At 34.9% G+C, this 23542-nt stretch overlaps 1 protein-coding gene across 1 annotated transcript in view; it reads right to left on the minus strand.

Moving 5' to 3' along the window:
- Positions 1-23542, minus strand: part of LOC114329602 (synaptotagmin-15-like) — a 465421-nt gene that overhangs the window by 353558 nt on the left and 88321 nt on the right. Inside the window, exon 3 of the mRNA XM_050657061.1 lies at positions 10262-10355. Coding sequence (XP_050513018.1) covers positions 10262-10355 — 94 coding nt within the window. The remainder of the gene's footprint in view (positions 1-10261; positions 10356-23542) is intronic.

The raw sequence follows: 23542 nt of genomic DNA on the forward strand, positions 1-23542 counted from the left end.
CTCGATGCGGCTGAGATAAAAAATAAAAACATAAAAAGCCTAATTAGGTTCTAGGTGGGTCACATGACCACCTAGGGGGCTAAAAATTTCAGAAAGTTAGTTTCACTATATATGCTAAACGGTGACCTATATGGAATTCGAATCGAGTTGGGGGCACTTTTCATCATCTTACCCGGCTAGGCCCTTTGTCCACTTTTGGTAGTAGGTAGCACTTGTAGTTGAGTAAGAATATTGCTTGACTTTTTCCAGTTCTTAGAGATTTTGATATTATGCAGACATCATTAAATAGCTCTGTTAGTATTGGGATTGCTCAGTGGTGTAGTGGTAAAATTAGCTGTGCCGGAGCTATACCTCTACCGGAAAATTTTTGAAAATTAGCCTACTACCCAAATCGTGAGTTTTAAGGCCCTTTGGCAAATGTTTTGAAAAGTTTAATAATTAAACTAATTAATGATCTTTTAGAGTGATAGTAGTTACAGTAGGGCCTCCTACACATTCTCCTCCAAAGAATAATTTTAACTTTAAAATATGGTAAGACTTTCTTAAGGTAGATTATTACAGTTTGATACCTTAAAAACTGTTTTTAAGGTATCAAACCATAATAATCTACCTTAAAAACTCTATAATTTAAGTTGGAAGCCTTGCTGAGAAAAATTAAAAAAACACTGGTGTAAGTTAGGCAAATATTGTAAATGACTAAGTTTTCATTTTCAGTAGTATTAATTTATTATTGTGAAAAAATACACCCACAAGTTACATTAGTATATATATTTTTTATTATTTAACACACACAAACATTATAATCTGTGCCAAAAAAATTAAGAATTATTTGAAAAAACTACATACAGTACAAATAACTTGTGTATTTAACAAAATACATATAATAAATACATCAGATTAATTATAACATACATACTCAAAGTAAGTGCCAAAATGCATCCTTCTTTGCGTTCTTTTTTGGGTTTTCTGCAACTCTTGTCCTGGAATCGTCTGCAGACCGGTGGCTCCTCAGCCATTTAGTGACGTACGTCTCAGGCTGCCATTCTTGGAGAGGTGGACCTTGGATTTTTGTGAACATCAATGATGATACATGAGCAACAGTCAAAGCGTTTCTTGATGGTGTAACCATATTGTTCATACAACTGAAACCCCGTTCACAATCAGCTGAGCTGCAAGGTATTATTTTAGTGCAGTTTAACAGTTCTTGCAATCCATCAGGCACTTGTCGGCTGTTGTCCAAATAGTCTCTGTAGGCAGAGACAGCTTTGTTGACGTTCAATTTAAATCTCTTGCACAGTTGCTCTACTTGAGTTTGACCAAAACTTGGTGGAATGCAGGTTGGCCAATACTCAGGTTCTAATACTTTAAAAGAGTTTATAAGATCTTCATATTGGGCTTCCCCATCAAATGTGGTGACAAACATTCTTTGCTTTAGGTTATTTATAACACTAGAAATAAGTTGCTGTCCATTGAACGATACAATTTTTGGATTAGTTTTTAACACAACTGATGCAAAATTTCCTTCTTTTATGGCGATTTGTGCTTCCAGAACTTTCGTGCCTGGCTTCTCCTTTAAGTGCTCTAAATATCTTACGGATCTGTTTATCAGTTTGTCTGCATACACAATAGAAGTGTTTCTATTCTCTAAGCTCTCTGATAACAAAGCCAATTCAGCAAGAATGTCAAACATAAAGGCCAAGTTTAGTAGAAAACTCTGAGATGTTAGCCTATTTAATAAACCACTATATTTGCTTTTTTCAGTCGATGTTCTGTCAGGATCGTTTATGGCTTTAGAGAAATGGTTTGCCAAAGCTTGAAAGCCAAACCACACAGCCGAAACGGTACGAAAGCTACTGGCTACCCATCTTGTGCTCAACACTCTTCCGATTTTGTTCATCTGAATGTCAAGTTCTTGTGCACAGTCTTTTAACTCACGCTTGTTTTTTGGAGAGGCGCTGTACAGCGAGTACAGTTTGTCCATAAATATCTGGAAATGATTCACTCCGGCCACTTCGCTGACTGCGTCCCCAATAGCCAATTCCAATCTGTGATTTAAACAGTGCCAAACGATTATATCAGGGTACAAAGTTGAAAACCTCTTTGCCACTCCTGAGTGTTTCCCTAACATAACACTAGCCCCGTCACTTGTGAAAGAAACTAAGTTCTGTTTTAAATAACCATTGTCAAACCCATATTGTTCAAGGCACTTAAGTGTACTGTTAAAAACAGATTCGGCCCTTTGATCAGGAAGTTCAACTAGATCTAAGAACAAAATGTTAGGGGACTTTTCTTTACTTATTTCACACTTCAAATAAATTATGAGTACTGACTTTGAACTTATGCTGGTGGATTCATCAATAATGATAGAAATTTTCCCAGAAACTTCCTTAACCTTATTCAATATTCTTAACTTCATCTCTTTTGATATATGATCAATAATTTCTACAGCACTGTATCTTGAATGAAGGCCTACACCGATATCTACTCCATTTAGTTTTTGAAGTTCTAATAAACCGAAATGATCGTTATATGGTCGGTCGTTCTTAGCTATGTAGTAAGCTGACCTAAAATAGCTTTAGTTGATTCCATGTGAGCTGTATTTGCAGAATCAACTAATTGCGTAATAGGATTTTTATGAGAGGATTCAACAATGGCCTGAGCAGTACTATGTGCTTTGGACTGTTTGTGCTCTATAATTTTTTTTCTAAGTGATTTGAGCTGGTTAGTTCGGCTTGAGCCGTAACAGCTAACTTGAAATGTGCGCCACTCATGACTTAAAGAAACGTGTTCTTTCTTAAAAGCACCCATAGTTGTGACTTCAAAACAAACTTTGCAGCCTAATTTACCTTCTTTGCAATCTATCCAAGGATAAGTTTCCTTCTTACGAGTCCACATCTCTTCTGTCCAAACGTCAGGCCATTTTGTTTCTTTTTCCTTATTCGTTGATGTGCTGGGTTCACTTATTTGTTCGTTTTTATTTAAAGAGTTTCCAATCGCTAATTCATCAACCGAAACAACATTGGATTTATCTTGCTTGGTTCCTTTAGGTAGGCCTAACGTGTTTAGTTCACGTTTCACCGACGCACTAAAAAATGAGGTTAAAGTTTTTTGTTTAGGTTTAGAGTTATCCATAGCGATACTACAGGTAGCTTATGTCAACAGATTTGGACGTTGGGCAAAGATAACACAACTATTAAAACTATTTCACCTCTTCCAGTAGGTATCCGCGACACGTAACGTAATAATTGGAGCAGAAACACTAAATTGGTAATGGTACAGGGCCAGCTCGCTCCGCTACCGCTCCTCGGGCGGGGCGCGGGTGATCGGAGCGTCGAGTGAGCTAGAGAGAAATCGAGGGGGAGAGGCGAGAGATAAGAAGGACACAATATTTCAATATTGTTGTGGCTATTCCTCCTTCCGTGGTGGGGGGAGGGTTGTGGTGACACGGACACGGTAGTGCTGGGCGCGGACCGCTGAGATGTCTATCATGTCTATCCATCAACTATCCCGTCTGCCAGTCGCTCGCTCAACTTTTGCGCTTACAATTACGAACTACCTAATCGTAGCTGCGTATGCCTTAACTGATTAACCACGATAACTAACGTGTAAAAATTACTTAGTAAAGGACAAAACAATATTTTCTAAATAAAACAATTTCAGATCTATTTTTGTCCTATATAAAAAATTCGATTGAAAAAATCGTAGCCGGAGCGCCGCTCCCCCTTCAAAAGCTGTGCCGGAGCGACGCTCCGGACCGCTCCGGCTCCACTACACCACTGGGATTGCTACTACTCTCTTGCTGGTTGTGAAAAGCTCTGAAATTATACCGTTGTCTTATGGAGCTTCGTTATTTTTTAGCTGTTTTAACACTCTTTTTATTTCGGATGCATTTGGTAGTACCTCTGATCCAACGTTTTTTTTTTCTTTGACGCTGTCTTTTATTGGTTCATTACGTGGGAGCTGTACAACGTTTTGTAGAACGTCTTCAACTTTGATATTTGGCTGGTGTTATGCAATAATGTACTAACCCACAAAAAGTTGTTTCGGAGATAAATTGATTTAAAACTTAAACTCAAATAAGAAATAGACTATTGATATTTATAATTTTATTTATTTTTTAAATTATAAGATCGACAACGAAAAAATACTACATTCTAAGATTATACAGATAAAGTGTCAAATTTGTGAGAAATCAGTGTCAAAAGCGGGTTAGGACATTTTTGAAAAACTACAATTATACCTTAATAAAAACAAGCAAAACTGATCTAAACACTAAACTTTGTTAATAATCATTTAATTTAAATATGTTTTTTGATCTAGTCCTCAAGAAAACTTTCGTCAATGTCAAAATCTAACTCGCGTCCGAGCCCGTCTATATCCTGTTCAAAGTTAGAACTTGGGGTTAATCTTAAAATGTTGTAAAATGCTCTGGCATCTTGAGGAATTACTTTTAAAATATCTTTTAAGTCTTTTATTTTTTCTTTAGATAAAAGTTTACCGCTTGGCCACAACAATGGTAGGTGTAATTCCCGTATATTAAATTTGCGGCCTTTTCCATGTTTTTCAATATTAACTTCAATATACTCTTCCGCTTTAATATTATATTTCATGAACAAGGTTTTTGGTTGATCTTTTCTTAGTAGAATTTCATGTGTTTTTAACCAACTAATACTTTGTTTATTGATATCAACCTTTCTGTTTGTAACTGCGTTTATTAAGTTTACCGCTGATACCATGTCCTCTTTTGTCATTATATTAACAATAAATTTATTTCTGTTTCTACAGTCTTTCATAACGATGATAAGTCTTGATCTGTGTATATTCTTTCGTTGGTTTTTAATGCACATTCAAGGTCTCCGAAATGGGAATCATTAAGTAAAAAGGAATGACCCGACAATAAAAATTTTAATTGAATAACTTCCAGTGAGGGATGATTTTGCAAAACGTGCATTAACATTAGTACCAATTTTATACTTGTGTTCTGGCCGCCGCACGAATCTGACCACAAATTTAATGTAGTAATTGGAGGTTTAACATTTTCAATTATATACTTATGGAGACAAGACCTGACTTCCTGGGTTCTAGACCAGGGCGCATCTGTAAAAATATTAGTACATTTGGACGTTGAGAGGTGACTCAAATTTTTTTGCAGAAATTGCTTGAAAAGAACTCAAATAATAATATTTGAGTTATCCTCCCTCTCAAAAAGGTCCGGAACATTGTTTAAATAATCAAAATGTCAAAAAATTAATGAAAAATTCGATTTTTTTCTTCGTTTTTTGATTATAACTTTAAAAGTATTCATTTCCGAGAAAAATTCTACTGACATAAAAGTTGCGTAACTATATTTTCTACAATATAAAATTGGTTAGACATTTAAAAAATAGCCACCCTTGTTGCAAAAAGCAATAATTGCGAAAACAACATACAAAAACATGTATTCGCATTTTACCTTTTTCAACCATTTGTGCTAAACTTAGTACCTTCAAATTTCAACCAGAAAAACTCTATGATACATAAAACAATACTGTAAATTTCATTAAGATCGATTCAATAGATTTTGCAAAATAAATTTTGCAATCCAGCTTTCGCAAAAAAATTAATTTTTTTTAAAATGTTACAGGACTAAAAATAAAGCAGATATCAAGTTGACATTTTTTTGCGTATAGAAGTGTACTGTACTTTTCATTCGAAATTTGCAAAATTAAAATCAATTAACAACCACGGCGTCAGAATTTTTTTTAAATAAACATTAATTATTGGTGCTACGCGCAGGACAGCGGATAGTTTGCTCTGATTGGGCATTCCAATGACATTTGATAATGATTAATAGATTTTAATTTTTATTACATTTCAATATAAATAAATAAATTTGTTTATTGCAAAATAAAAACACATTCTCTATCTTTTAAAATAACACTTTTTTTAGCAAAAACTTTCTTTGTTCATATATTTTAACTTAGAGAATAAAAGTTTATTATTTTTAAATATATGCAATTGTTTAAACAATATTTCACAAACAATAATAAAATTAGTTTGATTTTTGTGGAATTAAAATATTAAAATACAACAAAATAAAGAGTAAGAAAATAATATATTAGATAAAGATTGGAAGAAATTTTGGTGGAAATCAACTTGTGTGAATCGAATACGGCTGTCCTGCGCGTAGCACCAAAAATTAATGTTTATTTAAAAAATTTCCTGACGCCGTGGTAATTAAGCCATTTTAATTTTGCAAATTGCCAATGAAAGGTACAGTATACTTCTATAAGCAAAAAAAATTCAACTTGCTATCTGCTTTATTTTCAGTCCTGTAACATTTAAAAAATGAATTATTTTTGCGAAAGCTGGATTGCAAAATTTATTTTGCAAAATTTATTAAACCGATCTTAATAAAATTCACAGTACTGTTTTACTATATCATAAAGTTTTTCAGAGTAAAATATGAAGGTCCTACGTGTAGCATAAATGGTTGAAATGCGTAAAATGCGAATACTTGTTTTTTTATGGTTTTTTTCGCAATTATTGCTATTTTACAACAAGGGTGACAATTTTTAAAAATTTTAACCAATTCTATATTGTAGGAAATTTAATTACGCAACTTTTATATCAGTGCAACTTTTCTCAAAAGTGAATACTTTGAAAGTTATAATCAAAAAACCAAGAAAAAAGTCAAATTTTTCCTAAATTTTTTGACATTTTAATTATTTAAACAATGTTCCGGACCTTTTTGAGTGGGAGGATAACTCAAATATTATTATTTGAATTATTTTCAAGCAATTTCTGCAAAAAAATTTGAGTCACCTCTCAACGTCCATCTCAAAACAGATGCGCCCTGGACTATTCCTCGGCCAGCTTCATGCTCTAACCATACATTAAACATCCGTTTTCCTGTGCTTCCTATAGCAATTCCCAAATTATAGAAGTTCAATTGCCTCCTGTAGTAAACGATACCAGTGGGTAGTTTGGGAAGAGGATGGGTTTTTGCAAGTCAAATAATTCATAATGATTCATTTTCAATAATGATCTCTATCCCTACTGATGGGTTAGAACACTTTTGCTTATTTATACATTCGCCACATATAGTATTTGTGGGTTACTATGTTTTCCCTTAGATGTCTATGAGAGCACCAATCAGCTTAAAACATTTTTGCTTACTGCAGTACACCTCATATGGAACCTGTTTCACTAAAAATCTCAATTTTGTACGAGGTGTGGGTTAGGACATTATTGCATAACACCGTCCATTTATCCTTCTCTTTTTATTATTTGTGTCCTTAATTTTGATAATTTTCTGAACAACCAGTAATTGCCTTGGATGTTTTAAATGCCTGTTATTTTTATGACTTGTTTTGTGTTACCCTTTCATTTGGGATATTACAATTTAGTCCTTGTCTAATTGTTTTAGGCCGTGGTCTCCAATAGACGCTGTAGTCTGCGTACAGCCTCACGCCGTAGGAAAATTGTTCAATTTCGTTACATTTAATAAACAGTTTATGCCCTAAGGACAAAAACTATCTTACAACCGAAAATAGTTAGCACAGAGTAATTCTAAAACAATTTTAAATTACACAGTGAATTGAACTGGCCACCAACTTAGCCGGTCGCCTCCAATAGACGCCGTAGGCTGCGTACAGCGTGTATTGGAGACCATCGACTTAATTAGTTCTACGTATTATTATCCAGATTTAGCCATATGGCTCACACTCCCTCTAAGGGGAACATTGACTCATCCCAGATACCTACGGTATCAAAAGGATTGAGCTTTAGTGGGACTCTTTCCGTGTTATCGAGCCCTAGGTGACTTGGTATGCAGGTGTATCTCCCAAGAAATTTCGTACACATCTGGCCGTTGCGAGTAGTACAGCTTTCTGCATGTATGTTCATTTAGACCCAGCCTTTTTATGCTTTAGAGGAGGGTCTTCGGAATGACTCCAGTAGTAGACATAATAATAAGTATCGTCTGGGTACTTTGCATTCTCCATTGTCTTCGTATTTGAATTTCCAGATCTCTGTGCTTGGCGATCTTTTCAGTAAATTTACTACGTAGATTATTGTTGTTAGGTATCGCCACATCAATTAGTGTTGTTTGTCTTGTTAATTTATTAACTAGTACGAGATCTGATCTTTTATGTGCTACTGTTTGGTCTGTGAGCACAGTGCGGTCCCAGTATAGCTTGTAGTTGCCATCCTCAAGCATACTCTCAGGGACGTATTGATAATATGGGAGATGGTCCGTTTGGAGAAGTCCCAGCTTGATAGCTATCTCTTGATGGAGGATTTTTCCTACTGATTCATGCCTTTCCTTGTATTCAGTTGCAGAAAATGCCTGACAACCCACTGTAAGATGTTGGATGGTTTCCTGGACTTGACATCCATATTAGCATCTGTCGTTTTGAACCTGAGAGTCTTTGATGATATATTTCAGGTAATTTATGGTTGGTATAACCTGATCCTGAATGGCCAGTAATGAACCCTTCGTTTCAGGTAGCATCTTTCCTGATCTCAACCAAAAGTTCGACGCTGTATTGTCGACATATTCTTGGCTGACCTCATTGGGATGTCGCCCGTGCAGAGGTTTACCCATCCAGGTGCCCAGTTTCTCGTCTTTAGTGAGGTGGTTTATGCGTATTTGTGGTTCCCTCAGTTTGATCGGTGTTGTGAATTTACTGCGCAAATAGCGCGATGTAGAGTAGATGTCTCAGATTGCATTTTAAAATAAGTTCCTAAGTTAGCAATTTGTTTATCTAATTGCCCACCTATGTCCATAAATCCTCTTCCTTCTAGATTCCGTGGTAATGTCGTTCTTTCTACTGCACTTTTAGGATGGTGTTTTTGTGCCTTTGTGAGGTGTGTTCTTACTTTTCGCTGAAGATTTTCTAAGTCCGTTTTTGTCCACATAACAATGCCAAACGGATAGCTGAGCGCGAAACATGCGTAGGTATTTAGTGCCTTAAACAAATTTCTGCTGTTAAGGTATGAACGAAGCAGCTGTTTTACTCTTCGTATAAACTACGCAGTTATCTCAGTTTTCGTTTGCTTTTGGTCAATTTTCCGCGCTTGCATTACGCCAAGATATTTATACATATCGTTTTCACCAATAGCATCGATGTTCTGGCCATTTTGCATATCGAATCCGCCGGGCTGTACTTTTCCTCTGACTATATTTAAAACACGGCACTTGTCTAGTCCGAAATGCATACTAATATCATTTGAAAAGGATTCTACAGTTTTTAGGATCTCTTCTAGTTGGTTTCGAGTGGAAGCCATTAATTTCAAATCATCTATATACAACAGATGATTAAGCTTAGATGATTAAGCCACAGCTGCGTCTGTGGACTTCAATAGCTGAGATAGTGGGTTCATAGCTAGACAGAACCACAGTGGACTTAACGAATCTCCTTGGAACAAGCCCCGGCTGATTGCGATATTTTCAGTATGTTATTTTCGCCAGGTATTTGAAAGTTAATTCTAGTCTTCCACTCTGTCATTATATGCTTTAAAAAGGTCACTATATTATCATCGACTTATATATTCTCAATATATCTATAAGCCATTCATGCGCCATGCGGCACTGAATTATTACTATTATAATTATTAAAATGATAAACTAGGTATGTCGTTTGTTTTTCGTTAGTAGTCTTCTTCCCTTTATTAATTGTCTAGTTTCATTACTTATTTTGTCTTTTTAGCCCCTGTTTTCTTTGCGACCTATATTCCGGCTTCGAGAACGTTTTTTATTTATGTTTTTGTTGACGTCTTCGATTTGGTCCATATTATGTGGAGAATCAAATTCGAACATACTCATTAAAACACTTCGGAATTTTTCTCCATTTATTCTTAGGTACTTTGAAGGCATCTATCCGTGTTGTTCTTTTAAAACCCCTTTTTTGCTTACTTCCTTTTTTGTGATTAGTATACGGAGTTATTCGGATATTAAAACAAGCAATTTATCACACTTTATTGCATAGCTTACTCTTTCTCACGTTACGGCCCTGTACAGGTACATTCATTATAGTACGGCCTATTCAAATAATTCAACAGAAACAATAGTGCTAGTGCTTGTGCATTGTTAGTTGCATAGCATAAAGGAACGGTAAATCTAACAAACTGATATTTTTTATGTTCTTTCATTCATAAATTCTCTCATCTCATATGAAATATGAAATGCAAATGTATTGTTTCAATTTTCTTTGTGCTTATAACTACTAAAATATAACATCATATTTTAAAAGTAATGTTAAACCATTTCAGTTTTTACCTGAAATACCAGGGTCTCATCAAAGTATGGATTACAGGTTTTCTTTTTTTGTCTTGATTGTAGATATCTTCTTTCGTCCGGCATCAGATATAACCTATAACAACAATAAAAACTTAATGTATTTAATAGATATATAAGATAAATATACACGGTGTCCAGAAACTCTACCGACAAACGAAGATAGGAGATTCCTCATGTAATTTTAAGTCATTTTAACCCAATTCATCTAGTCCGAAAATGCTTCCTAAGGGAGCTAGAGCTCTTTGAAGATGGCGTCTTGTAATTAGTTTTTCTTAAATACCTCCAGAACGCTTCTATTTAGAAAAATGAAAATTGGTACGCATATTTATCTTCCAGAGATAAATCGACTACATTTATTGTGAACTTTTAGTACCGGTCATAGGCGTACTTTTTGGGTAGGGCAACGGTTATTTTATCGCTTAACTTTTTTGTCTTTATCTTTTAAGCATTTTTGATTCTGGATTATTCTATTGTGAGATATTCTAGTACTAAAAGGTACTCTTGATTTAAGTCGGTAGGACACACCGTTTTCTAGAAAAATCGATTTAAAAATTTATCGTTTTTGAATTTGAAAAAAAAATTGAAAAAAAAATTAAAAAACGGTGTGTTTTACCAATTTATATCAAGAGTAACTTTTAGTACTAGAATACCTGATAATTTAATAATCTAAAGTCAAAAATTCTTAAAAATTAAAGACAACAAAGTTATGCGACAAAATAACCCTTGACCTTCCCAAAATGGACGCCTATGACCGGTACTAGAAATTCGCAATTAATGAAATCGATTTATCTCTGGAATATAAATAAACGTACCAGTTTTCGCTTTTCTAAATGGTTTTTTTTTTGGAAATTCAATAACGAAAAATTTTCAAATCGATTTTCCTAGAAAACGGTGTGTTTTACCGACTTAAAGCAAGAGTACCTTTTAGTACTATTATACCTCATAATTTAATAATCCAGTGTTAAACATGCTTAAAAGTTAAGGACATAAAAGCTATGCGATAAAATAACTGTTTCCCTGCCCAAAAGGGACGCCTATGACCGGTACTAGAAGTTCACAATAAATGTGATCGATTTATCTCTGGAAGATAAATATGCGTACCAATTTTTATTTTTCTTAATAAACGCGTTCTGGAGTTATTTAAGAAAAACTAATTACAAGACGCCATCTTCAAAGAGCTCTAGGTCCCTTAGGAAGCATTTTCGGACTAAAATAATTAGGTTAAAATGTCTTAAATTTATCTGAGGAATCTCCTGTCTTCGTTTGTCGGTAGAGTTTCTGGACACCCTGTATAAGAGATAGATATAATGTAATAATAAACTAGATACAACTGTATGGAAATATTTGAGCCGATTTTTTTAAATGTTCTGCGCGTGTTATCCTCTTGGTTGGTCAATCAAATAAGGGGGCAAAAATGTAATAGTGTAGGAAAGAGAGGTTGAACCTCGCAAGCTGGACACAAGTCCGGTTTTATTTATTTTTTTTTTTCTGATATATCAAGGGGTGCTTATTATGGGACTAACTTCTTCTTAAAAAATTTCTCCCCGGAACCCCCATTTTCATTCGCATTTTGCCATTTTCCATTTTCATTCCCATTTTCATCAAAGGGGGTATTTTTGAGATTTGCGAAACAGACCTTCCTGTAAGGTTTGCAAAAACTTTCTTTAATAGAAATGTGAAGCGGACTATTTTTTTTGGAGTTGTATGACTACGGGCCCTTCAAGGCTCATTCGCCGATTCACCAATTTTGCTCATTTATTTTACAATATATTTTCCTATACCTATCTACTTAACATTTTCTATCCTACTTATTCTACATACTTTATAAAGAATGACCACTGGTCAGTGGGAATACCACATCAGGCAAAAGCACAGGTTTACTTATATATATTATAATAGAAGAGGACTATTTCCTACAATTTATTCCCTGACAGCATATATGTCTAGCACCCACCGTTTAGCGGGGGTAGCACCCCAAAGTTGACAAGTTTAAAAAAAAATATTTTTCCTAACCGTAATGGTAATCAAGAAGAAAACCTGCGGCAATTAATCACAAATAAGTGGCAGATTTTTTGGTATAGGTTTCATGGTCGGGCAACTGCCCATTTTTAATTACAGGGTGTTAAATTAAAAAAAAGCCCCTTTTTACACCATCTGAACAGCTTATGCTAGAGTAAAAAAACTTTCAGCGATTACCTATGCTCTGGTGTTACTTACAAATTTGTATAATGCACCCATATTTTTCCCCGAATCCTCCCCAAAAACGAGAATTACTTACTTAGTCCTAAGCCTTTCTACCTTTAGGTGTAAGGCTGGTGGAGTTGAGTTTGGCATTGTAGTCTCCATGCTTTCCGGTCTTGCGTTAGGTTTCTTGCACTTTCCAATGTCAATCCCTTCTTCTCGACTTCTTTCCTGATTTCATCTACCCACATAACTCTCGATCTTCCTCTTTTGTTTCTCCCCTGCACTCTCGTTTCGAACACTTGTTTTGTAAGCCTCTCGTTCGACATTCTACACACGTGCCCGAACCATCTTAGTTGTCCCTCCACTATTTTTTCATTGATTGGTTCCAGTTTTAGGTTTTGTCTAATTGTTTCGTTTCGTATTTTGTCTGTCCTCTTTCTATTTGCTATTTTCCTCAGGAACCTCATTTCCATAGCATTGACTCTGGATTTTTGTCTCCCCGTCAATGTCCATGACTCGCTGCTATACATGATTGTTGGTCTAACTACTGATTTAATGATTGTCGTTCTTACTTTCTCCGGTATCTCTTTTTTCCCCAAAAATGTTGTTTTCGTAGCGTTAAATAAGCTTCCTGTTCGTCCCATTCTCTCGTTTATTTCCATGTCTTTTTTACCATTTGATTTACCGTTTGGCATTTGCCATTGAAGGAAATAGCAAAAATAGAAGGAAATGGTAAAATGAGAATTAATAAAGAAAATATGCAAAAATTGACTTTAGGCTTTAGGGTAGGAAGAAAATAAAATATGCACAGGTCATAATTTGTAGCTGACATTGTTTTCTTTTATTTGTCATCAGTATTTTATCAATAAAACGAAAAGGTGACGAAACAAAAACAAGAACTGGAGCCCTCCAAAGGTTTACGGCCCCATTCTCCTTTTTTGGGGCGGTTCCGGGGAAAAAATGGGGGTGCATCATACAAATTTTTAAACAACATCAGTACATGGGTAATCGCTGAAAGTTTTTTTACTCCAGCACAAGCGGTTCAGATGGTATAGAAATGGGTTTTTTAAAATGTAACATCCTGTATTTAAAAAATGGGCACTTGTCCTTAAATGAAACCTATACCAAAAAAACAGCCACTTATTTGTGATTAATTGCCGCAGGGTTTCTTCTTTATTCCCATTACAGCTAGGGAATTTTTTTTAAACATATTTTTTAAAAATATGTCAACTTTGGGGCGCCACCCCCGCTAAACGGTGGGTGATAGACATATGCTCTAGGGGAATAAATAGCAGGAAATATATCCTCTTCATATTTCTATTAAGGAAATTTTTTGCGAAACGTACAGGAAGGGCTACGGTTCGCAAAAACCAAAAATTACCTCATTTAAAGGGATGAAAATGGAGGTTCCCGGGAGAAAATTTTTAAAGAAAAATTAGTCTTATAATAAGCACCCCTTCATATACCGGAACAAAAATAAAACCGGACTTATGTCCCGTTTGCGAGGTTCAACCTCTCTTTCCTACGCTATAAAAATAATGTTTAAAATTCCACGTGTTTCCCATGTTATTGATATTATTTACATGGAATTTTGTCGAAGTAGTTTTAAAAAGTTTAAAAATAAGAACAAATAATCTTGTGGTCGACAAATATCATTTTTACTTATAAGAGTACGTATTGTTAAATCATTAGTTAAGACACAGGCTTTGTATATTGGTTAATCTTTTGGTTTGTGGTTTAGAAAAATTGTAAAAATGCCTGGATCATGCAGTTCATTTGGTTGTATTACAAGAAATTGTAAAACTCTGTGAGTATAAAAGCCTTTTAAACCTTGTGCTTGTAATATGGTGACTTCAAAAATGAACGCTAAAATAGCCAATGGCATTGTTCTGCCTAAAGTAAACAACCTTCTTTAAGGCAATTATAGAATATAATATCTAACTAAAAAAAAAACAAAATCGATATATTGCAACAATTTATAGAAATTGCAAAGTGAACATACAACAAAGTAAACTATTTATAGACATAGGAACTAATAAGTTTAAGCTGCTGCATGTGACACTCAAATATAGATAAGTTTGGTTACTTGTACATTACTGTAATTTCTTAGTCATTAAGAAACTCTTCTACTGAATAATATGGTCTTTTAGATAGATGAGCTTTTGTCACTTTACGGAACTTGGGGAAAGATATTGCAGATTTGAGTTGTAAAGGAAGATGGTTGTACAGTTTTTTTGCGGAATATAATATAGATTTCTTTACTAACTCAGAGGACGGGATCGGTAAATAGACATCAAAATTTGAATTTCTGGTGGAGTAGTCATGACGAGGCCTTGCTGGAAAGACATGCATGTGTTTTCGAATTAAGCAAACAGTTTCTAAAATATATAAAGATGTAAGGGTTAAAATGCCGTGATCTTTGAAGTAACTTCTGCAATGTGTTGTTCTTTTGAGGCCAAACATATACCTTATTGCTCTTTTTTGTAATTTAAAAATAACATCTAGTTGGGCAGCTGTACTAGAACCCCAAAAAGGAAGACCATATTGAAGATGAGACACGAACAAGGAAAAGTATGTTAGTTTAGAAGATACTAAATTGAGCTCTTTCGAAACAGATCTTATAGCATAGCAGGCAGAGGCGAGTTTCTTACTTAACAAATCGATATGAAGGGACCATTTGAGGTTGTTGTCTAAAAAATACCAAGAAATTTTACAGACTCAACGGTAGAGATCTGGCTGTTATTAACAAGCAGGGGTTAAAGAGCACTTTTGTGGGATAATGCTACTGTCTTATCCACGTTAAAAGAGAGTAAATTAGAGTCAGACCAAGTTTTTATCGTAAGCAAATCAGAAGTTATAGTTGCATGAAGAGATGCAATAGTTGAGTTGCTCCAAGTGATACTGGTATCATCAGCAAAAAGAAAAATTTTTCCATCGATTTTTAAGTTAGTGACGTCATTTATAAAGATAAGGAACAGTAGAGGAACCAATACTGAACCTTGTGGTACTCCACATACAATGTTTTTGAGACTAGAGTCAGTATCATTTGCTCTAACTAGTTGTTTCCTATTATTCAAGTAAGATTGGAACAAATTCAAAGAAATACCTCGAGTCCCATAGAAATTTAGTTTTTTAATCAAAATGTCGTGATTTACACAATCAAAAGCTTTGGCATAGTCACAGAAAACAGTGGCAATATAAAGATTATTGTTTAGTGCTTGGTAAACCTCATGAAGCACAGAAAACAAGGCATCAGTGGTACATTTATTAGTTAAAAAGCCGAACTGATTTTTGGATAAGATGTTATTATCAATAAAAAAGGACATAAGACGGGTTTTTATGAGTCTCTCAATAATTTTTGAAAGTACCGGTAGTAAGGCAATACCGGTCTATAGTTGCAAGCTTTAGATATATAACCACCCTTATGAAGGGGAATATTAATGGCTATCTTTAGGCACTCTGGGAATTTGCCTCTTTCAAAGGAATCATTAATTAGTGAGACGAGGATTTCCAACACATTTTCTGTGAAATTTGAGAAGATTTTTATGGATAGTCCATCAGTACTACAGGATGATTTGCTTTTGATACTATTGATAGTTTGGATCAGTTCAGATGTATCGATTGGTCTTAAAAAGAATGAATTCGAGAACACTCCTGAATTGGGGAGATAGGAAATGGGACCTTTTGTGGCAAAATAGTAGAAGTTATATTTTTACTTACATTAACGAAATGTTCGTTTAGATTTTCCGGGTCTGGAAGGGCAAATGTTTGAACTGCGTGCGTTCTATTTCGAAGATCGTTTATTATGGACCAAGTTTCTTTTGCAACACTTTTAGAGCTTTCCATACGATTTTGATAGTAGGATTTTTTAGCTGATTTGATGAGTTTTAGATAGGTTACCCTGTACTTGGTGATATATTGAGTGACAGAGACGTTGGTAGCAAATTTCTTGATATACAATAGTGAGCGCATATTTTTGGCTGATATGCGGATACCTTTGGTAGCCCAGGGTTTGTGGTGTTTTATTAATTATTTCTCACTCTGTCCCAAAGTCCAAGAAACCAAACTAATTTGGTTTAATATCTCTGACTGAAGTTGCAGAATTAGTTATCATTACACTATCGAGCTCGTAAAGATGGTTATATCCAAGAATACCTTAAGGCTATACTCTAAGCACTGGGAAAACTGATGACTGAAAAATTTGCTTATAACAACTAATTATAACAACTAATTACAATTGAGAACTTAAGCTTATTTTTGTATTAGATTGTACAATTTAGTTCGTTTTAGAAACTTAGTCACTTTATCACATTTACTATAGTTCAGAGCACTTTTCATGTCACTTGGTAAATCACTTTGAAGTCGTTCCAGGTGATAGAGTGGGCACAATGATGTGTTCGTTTGTCAGAGGAATATCACAAACATAGCACAGTTTTTGTTGTTCTTTCTTTATTAGGTACTGGTGGGTTAACCTGGTATGTCCTATTCTCAAGCGGTGTTGTATGACTTGATCTCGTCGTTTTTGTGGCATTATCCCTTTTTGGTAACAAATTTGGGTTGATGCGTTGTAGTTTGTTGTCGTCAAGTTTTTTCCATCTTTCGAGCCATATTCTCATTGAAAATTCTGTGATGGTGTTTTGAATGTCGGAATGAGGAATTTCTAGGAGCTCTTTATCTGGTCTATTCGTATAGCAGGCTTCTTTAGTTTCCCGATCAGCTTTTTCATTACCTATTATGTCTACATGAGATGGAAGCCAAACAAATTCTACCCGTTTATTCTTACTGTAAAGTTCTTCTAGATCAATTTTAATTTGGCTTAGTATTGGGTGGTTTGGGTAAACCTTTAATATTCCTTGTACTGCGCTTAAAGAATCTGTGAAAATGACTGCTTCCAATTTGGGCTGGTTTGATATATGTTGTAGGGCTTTAGATGTGGTATACAATTCGGCGGAATATATGGAGTACTCCTTAGGTAGCTGGAGCTGATGTTTAATTGTTTCGTCAACGAAAGCTGCACCTACCGAATCAAGCAGATGTTTAGAACCTAATGAAGTTTTATAAATACAGCAAGCTACTGAATAGAATCTAGCTGAACCTGGTTACCTATATTAAAAGAAGAAATTAGCAATGCAGATAATAAAATAGGAGTAACAATGTATCAACGATAAATAATAAATTGCCTGAGACGATAAACTTACCGACTACGTATTTGATAGTATGCTTCTAAACTCAGTACTATAAGGACAAGCAGATAAACAATCAACATAAGAAAAAGATCTGCAAAGCCGTAGTAAAAAGCATTATAACATAGAGCTGTGAACTATGGCTTATGAAGGAAAAATCGCAATAAGTGTTAGAAGTCCCCGAAATCGATTTTTGGAGAAGAGCTGCAGGAAAATAAAAAAGAGAACATGTCATCAATGAACGGATACGAGAAATAATGAAGATAACATACACTAAATGATGAAATACAACTAAGATGGTTTGGCAAATGTATGAGGACAAAATCCCAAAACAAGTACAAAACTGGAAACCGCACGGTAGAAGAAGAAGAGGTAGACCGAGGAAAAGTTAGCAAGCAGGAATAAACAAAGCCATAGATAAAAGAGGTCTGCAAGTAGATCAATCTGCAGACAGAGAGAAATGGCGAATGGGTTTCGGAAGACGGAGAACGTTGTAAACCTAGTAAATATAATACAGTCGAAAAAATGAAGGATTATCCATGAACGATCGTATCAATCACATATTACTCAGATTATTAATAATCTCTCTCGTTTTGCTATAAAAGCCAGCAAATACAAAATATGTGATTGATGTGATCGTTCATGGGTAATCTTTAATTTTTCCGACTGTATCCTACATATTATATTTATTATTAAGACGCTTCCCCCTATTACTAAGTAATAACATTCAAGTTAGGAGATTGAGACAGGATCTTTTGAGTAATCTTCTATTCTGGTGTTAAATGTATGGCTAAGATGAAACTGATAAACAAGGGAAACTACAAATATTAGAAGATAAATAAAAGAGAGAATAGAATACAGAGCTGGCTACATTCAGCAGAAAATAAATGCAAACCAAAAAATCTGAAAGGACAAAAAATATTAAATGTCACGAGAAACCTAAGAATTATTGGAAAACAGGAGATTTATACTAACCCATACTTCAAAAACTGGAAGCAATACACGAGAAATAGCATAGCTAAGCAGAAAGATAAAATGTACAACGTTAAGCCATTGAAGACCATAATTGAGAAATAAAACTGACATACAGTCGGAAAAATAAAAGAATACCCATGAACGAACATATAAAACACGCTGTATTTTCCTGTCACTGTGTCACACAAAAAATTGGCCAGCGAAAGTACATGTAATAATTATTGTTACATGTACTTGCACTGGAAAATTTCCTTTGTGATACGGTGACAGGAAAATACAGCGTGTTTTATATGTTCGTTCATGGGTATTCTTTCATTTTTCCAACTGTAGAGATCATTGCAATTACTGGTCATAATTACAAAAAGACAGTTCAAAAGATGCAACAATCTTAGAACACAAGAAACGTGCAGTCAGAGAAGCAGAACAAATCACTTTACGAGCAAAAGTAAAGAGGATACTCAACCAACTAAGAAACAAAAACTCCAGGGATAGATAGCATACCATCGGATATTATAAAAGCAATAGTAGAGATGCAATAGTAGAGATGAAATACTAGATATTTGGAACAGGATATGGATCACCGGAGAATATTCTGATGAGAGGTGCGAATCAAGTTTTGTTCCTATCCATCAAAAGGATTACTAACCATATGCATCAATTCCAGAACCATCGCCCTTATTAATCATGCACTTAAAATCGTGCTACATAATGTATAATCAATGAACGGCTAAAGAACTTTCTACTTCCAGAGATACCCGAAGAACAATGCATATTCATACTAGTAAAAGGAACGCGTGAGTGTTCCCAAAAAAAGTGAACCAAGCATACCCAAATTACATTAGCCATATTGGCAGTACAAAGGGGACAAGACACTGAAAGGTGGAGAGTCCAACATGATGGGTAGACCAAATGTAGACTTTGGTGGGAGAACTCCTGCATGAAGCAGTCCAACTGGAACAGAATCGCAACCAATGGAGACCGCTAGCTAACAATAATTAGGGGCCCTGACAAGAGCTCAAGGAATGAGGAGGAAGATTTTGGCTAAAGTAGAGATAGTTGATGATGATGATAGCCCTTATGATATAACAGTATGTTTTAAACTTGAATTCATTTATTGTATTTCATACAATTAAAGAGACACGTTATGGAACACTGCAAAACAAGTATGTGGAATAAGAAAGAATGGGCAGAATAATAAAAGAACTGGATGGTGGAATAAGGAAATAAAGCAAGCTGTAAAAAAGAGGAAAGAAATGTGGAAGCGATACATAAACACAAATGAAGGGCAAGACAGAGACAAATACAGAAGACAGAGAAATATAGTGAAAGAACTAGTAAAAGATGCGAAGAAGAAGAGCTGGAAGGAATTCGGTGAAGAATTGAAAGAACGTTTTGGGAATAACAATAAACAGTTTTGGAATAAAATAAGGAGCATGAAAGGAACAAAAAGGAAACAAATAAGAGGAACTAGAAATGAGCGAAATTAATTGAAAACAAACATACAAGACATACTAACCATATGGAATAAGCACTATTAAGAAAAATTCGAGGCAAGTAACCAACAAAATGAGGAGAGAGGACAGCAGGCAAGAGAAGTGGATAGAGACAATCGAGTAGACGAAATTCATATCAAAGATATTGAAGAAGGATTGGCAAGAATAAAGATTGGAAAAGCGGGAGGTGCCGATGACATAGATCCGGAGATGATGAAGTACGTGGGAGAACGAGGCAAGCTTTGGCTACTGGAAATAATGAGTGAAGCATGGAGAACAGAAAAGATACCGGAAGACTGGGAAGAAAATTTATTGATACCAATACACAAGAAAGGAGATGAAGCGGAATGTGATAACTATAGGGCTATATGCTTATCATCAGTGGTATATAAAGTCTACACCGGGATAATAGAAAGGAAGCTCAGGAAAGAACTGGAAGGAAAACTAGAAGAAGAACAAGCGGCTTTTAGGAAAGAAAGAGGAACAACAGATAATATATACATACTGAGAAATACAATTAAAAGGAAACACGAAATAGGAGAAGACTTATATATTACGTTTAGAGATATTAAAGCTGCTTTTGATTCTATAAATAGAGAAGTAATATGGTCAGTAATGGAAGATCTGCAAATCCCGCAAAAGATAGTAAGCGTGGTAAAAAGTACATATAGAAACGTACTTGCTAAAGTACAAATAAACGGAAACAGATCGCCAATAATAAACCTATGGAGAGGAATAAAACAAGGGGACAGTCTCAGCCCAGTTTTGTTTATATTAGTAATGGATAGAGTAATGAAGAGCGCTAAAAGGAGGTCAAGGCAATTACAGTCAATAATAGGGTACAGGAATTTAGTACCAGTGAGAATGGAGGGATTACTCTATGCAGATGACTTAGTAATAATAGCAGACAATAAAAAGAAAATGCAAAAATTAATCGATATCTGGGTGGAGGAAATAGAAAATTTGAAAATGAAGGTAAATATAAAGAAAACAAAGACCATGATATTAACCCAATAATAGAAACAGTCTCGACGTTTGAATACCTTGGAGTAATAATATTAGAGGATGGAAAGATAGATCAAGAAATCTCATACAGAGCGAGAAAAGCATAAAAGATCTACTATGCCCTAAATAAAGCAATATTTGGAAAGGAAGAAATAGATAAAGAAATAAAACTGAAGTATACAACGCAATCTCTGTACCAACTTTAATATATGCAAGTGACACATGGGTAAACCATGCAAAAATAGACAGTACAATAAACGCAGCGGAGATGAAGCAGCTAAGAAAAATAGCAGGAAAAACGAAATTGGACAGAATAAGAAATGAAGATATTAGACAAAGACTGAAACAGGAATCGATAATAACTAAGATACAAAAAAGAAAATTAAAATGGTATGGACACATTAACAGAATGGACCAGGGAAGACTACCAAAGCAGGTGATGGAACCGAAAAGATATGGTAAAAGAAGGAAAGGGAGGCCAAGGAAGAGATGGATCGATCAGATTATAGAAATTGGACAGGAAAAAGGAAAAACACATCAACAAATGAAAGAGTTAGCAAAGGCCCGCAAGAAATGGAAGAGACGGATAGAAGATGAATAAAACCTCCGACGCCCCTGAGGGGCATAAGGAGTTTTGAGGAAGAAGAAGAAGAAGTATTTCATACAAACATACTTTATCCATTCACAATATAAAATCAAAAGGTGGGACTCCTAATAGGTCTGGATCCCGCTTATGAAAAAAAAGTTGATTAAGAGCAAGCTGAAAATTTGTTAATAGCTTAAGGGTGTCTAGTCGGACAAACTTTGATATATGGGTACACTGGAACAGGGGAAGTTTTAATTGTGGAACAGGTTAAAAATTTGGAACGGTCAGACCACGAAAACGGCACATGTATTTTGTCCGACAGAACAGACTTAAACTCTTCGAACAGAGATTAAATCCTCATGCAAAAAATCAGACTGCTATTTATCACCAAATGGGCGTTTTAATGAGTGGAACATGTAGCAAATAGCAGTCTGATTTTTGCATGAGAGTTTAATCTCTGTTCGGAGAGTTCAAGTCTGTTCAAAATCTGTTCAAAAAATATGCCGTTTTCGTGGTGTGACCATTTCAAATTTTTAAACTGTTCCACAATTAAAACTGCCCCTGTTCCAGTGTTCCCATATATCAAAGTTTATCCGACTAGATACACTTAAGCTATTAACAAATTTTCGGCTTGCTATTAATCAAATTTTTTTTCATACGCGGGATCCAGACCTATAATACCTTTCCAAAGGAAGTTTAAGCTACAGTGCATTTTTAATGAATTTAATTTTTACAGCTTCATACAGTTTTCAAATATATATGATGATAACTACTCGTATAAAATTTAAGCTAAATTAACCTTCTCCTTTCACAAAAACTTGATTACTTGATTTTAAAGTTACAATTAACACTTACTTTTAAATATTGATTTTAGACAGTATGGAGTACCAGTAGCAGAGCCTGCTCCTCAAGAAGATAATAGTACGAAAAAAAAAAATTATGATCGATAAAACAAAAAATATTATCATTATATTATTTCTCCATTCTTTAGTATATAATTTTAGACAGTTTGGCAAATAATTGTTCATACTTAAATTTGAACCGTATTTTTTTAGATTTTAGTTTACTTTTAGTTTAGTCCTTACTACAATTTTTACTATCTTTATTTTATACTATGTATATAATATCGGTGCCGCCCAAAATCCCGACAGCCAAAATCCCGACGGCCAAAACACCGACACGCCAGAATCCCGACATGCAACAATCCTCGCATAAGTAAAAATTTCGACCACTACGGTCAAATGTAATTATATGTTAAAAAGAAACTAATCAAACCTGTCGGGACTTTGGGCTGTCGGTATTCTGGCGTGTCGGTATTTTGGCCGTCGGGATTGTGGCTGTCGGGATTTTGGCTGTCGGGATTTTGGGGTAGACCCATATAATATTATATTATGTGCTAATATGTTTCTAATTGTGTTTATTACGGTGCTAATATATTTATTAAATAATATAAAATAAAAATAAAAATGCATACCATTTGTATTCAGTTGCAATGCGAAGGCAAACAATCATATTTTTCACTTAGAATACGGAGCGCAGTCCAGCACTCTGAATCGACGATTTTCGACTTTTATTGGAGTCTCATCGGAGAGACGTAGGCCTGCTGCTCCATACTCTGAGTGACCAACCATGAAACATTACCCCCACATTGCAACTGACGTGTATGGATTAGGTGACTAGCGTCATCTGGCAATTGAAAGGTAAAGTTTTCAATCCTAATAGCAACATTTATAATATTGAAAAATATTAAAAATATTACTAAAAGATTTTTAAATTGAAAACTTATTGGTCCATTTCCCTGGTGACACCTCCAAGGCTTCTAAAATATGCAAGC

The sequence above is a fragment of the Diabrotica virgifera genome, chromosome 7 (genome assembly GCF_917563875.1).
Source record: "Diabrotica virgifera virgifera chromosome 7, PGI_DIABVI_V3a".
NCBI classification, from domain to species: Eukaryota; Metazoa; Arthropoda; class Insecta; order Coleoptera; family Chrysomelidae; genus Diabrotica; species Diabrotica virgifera.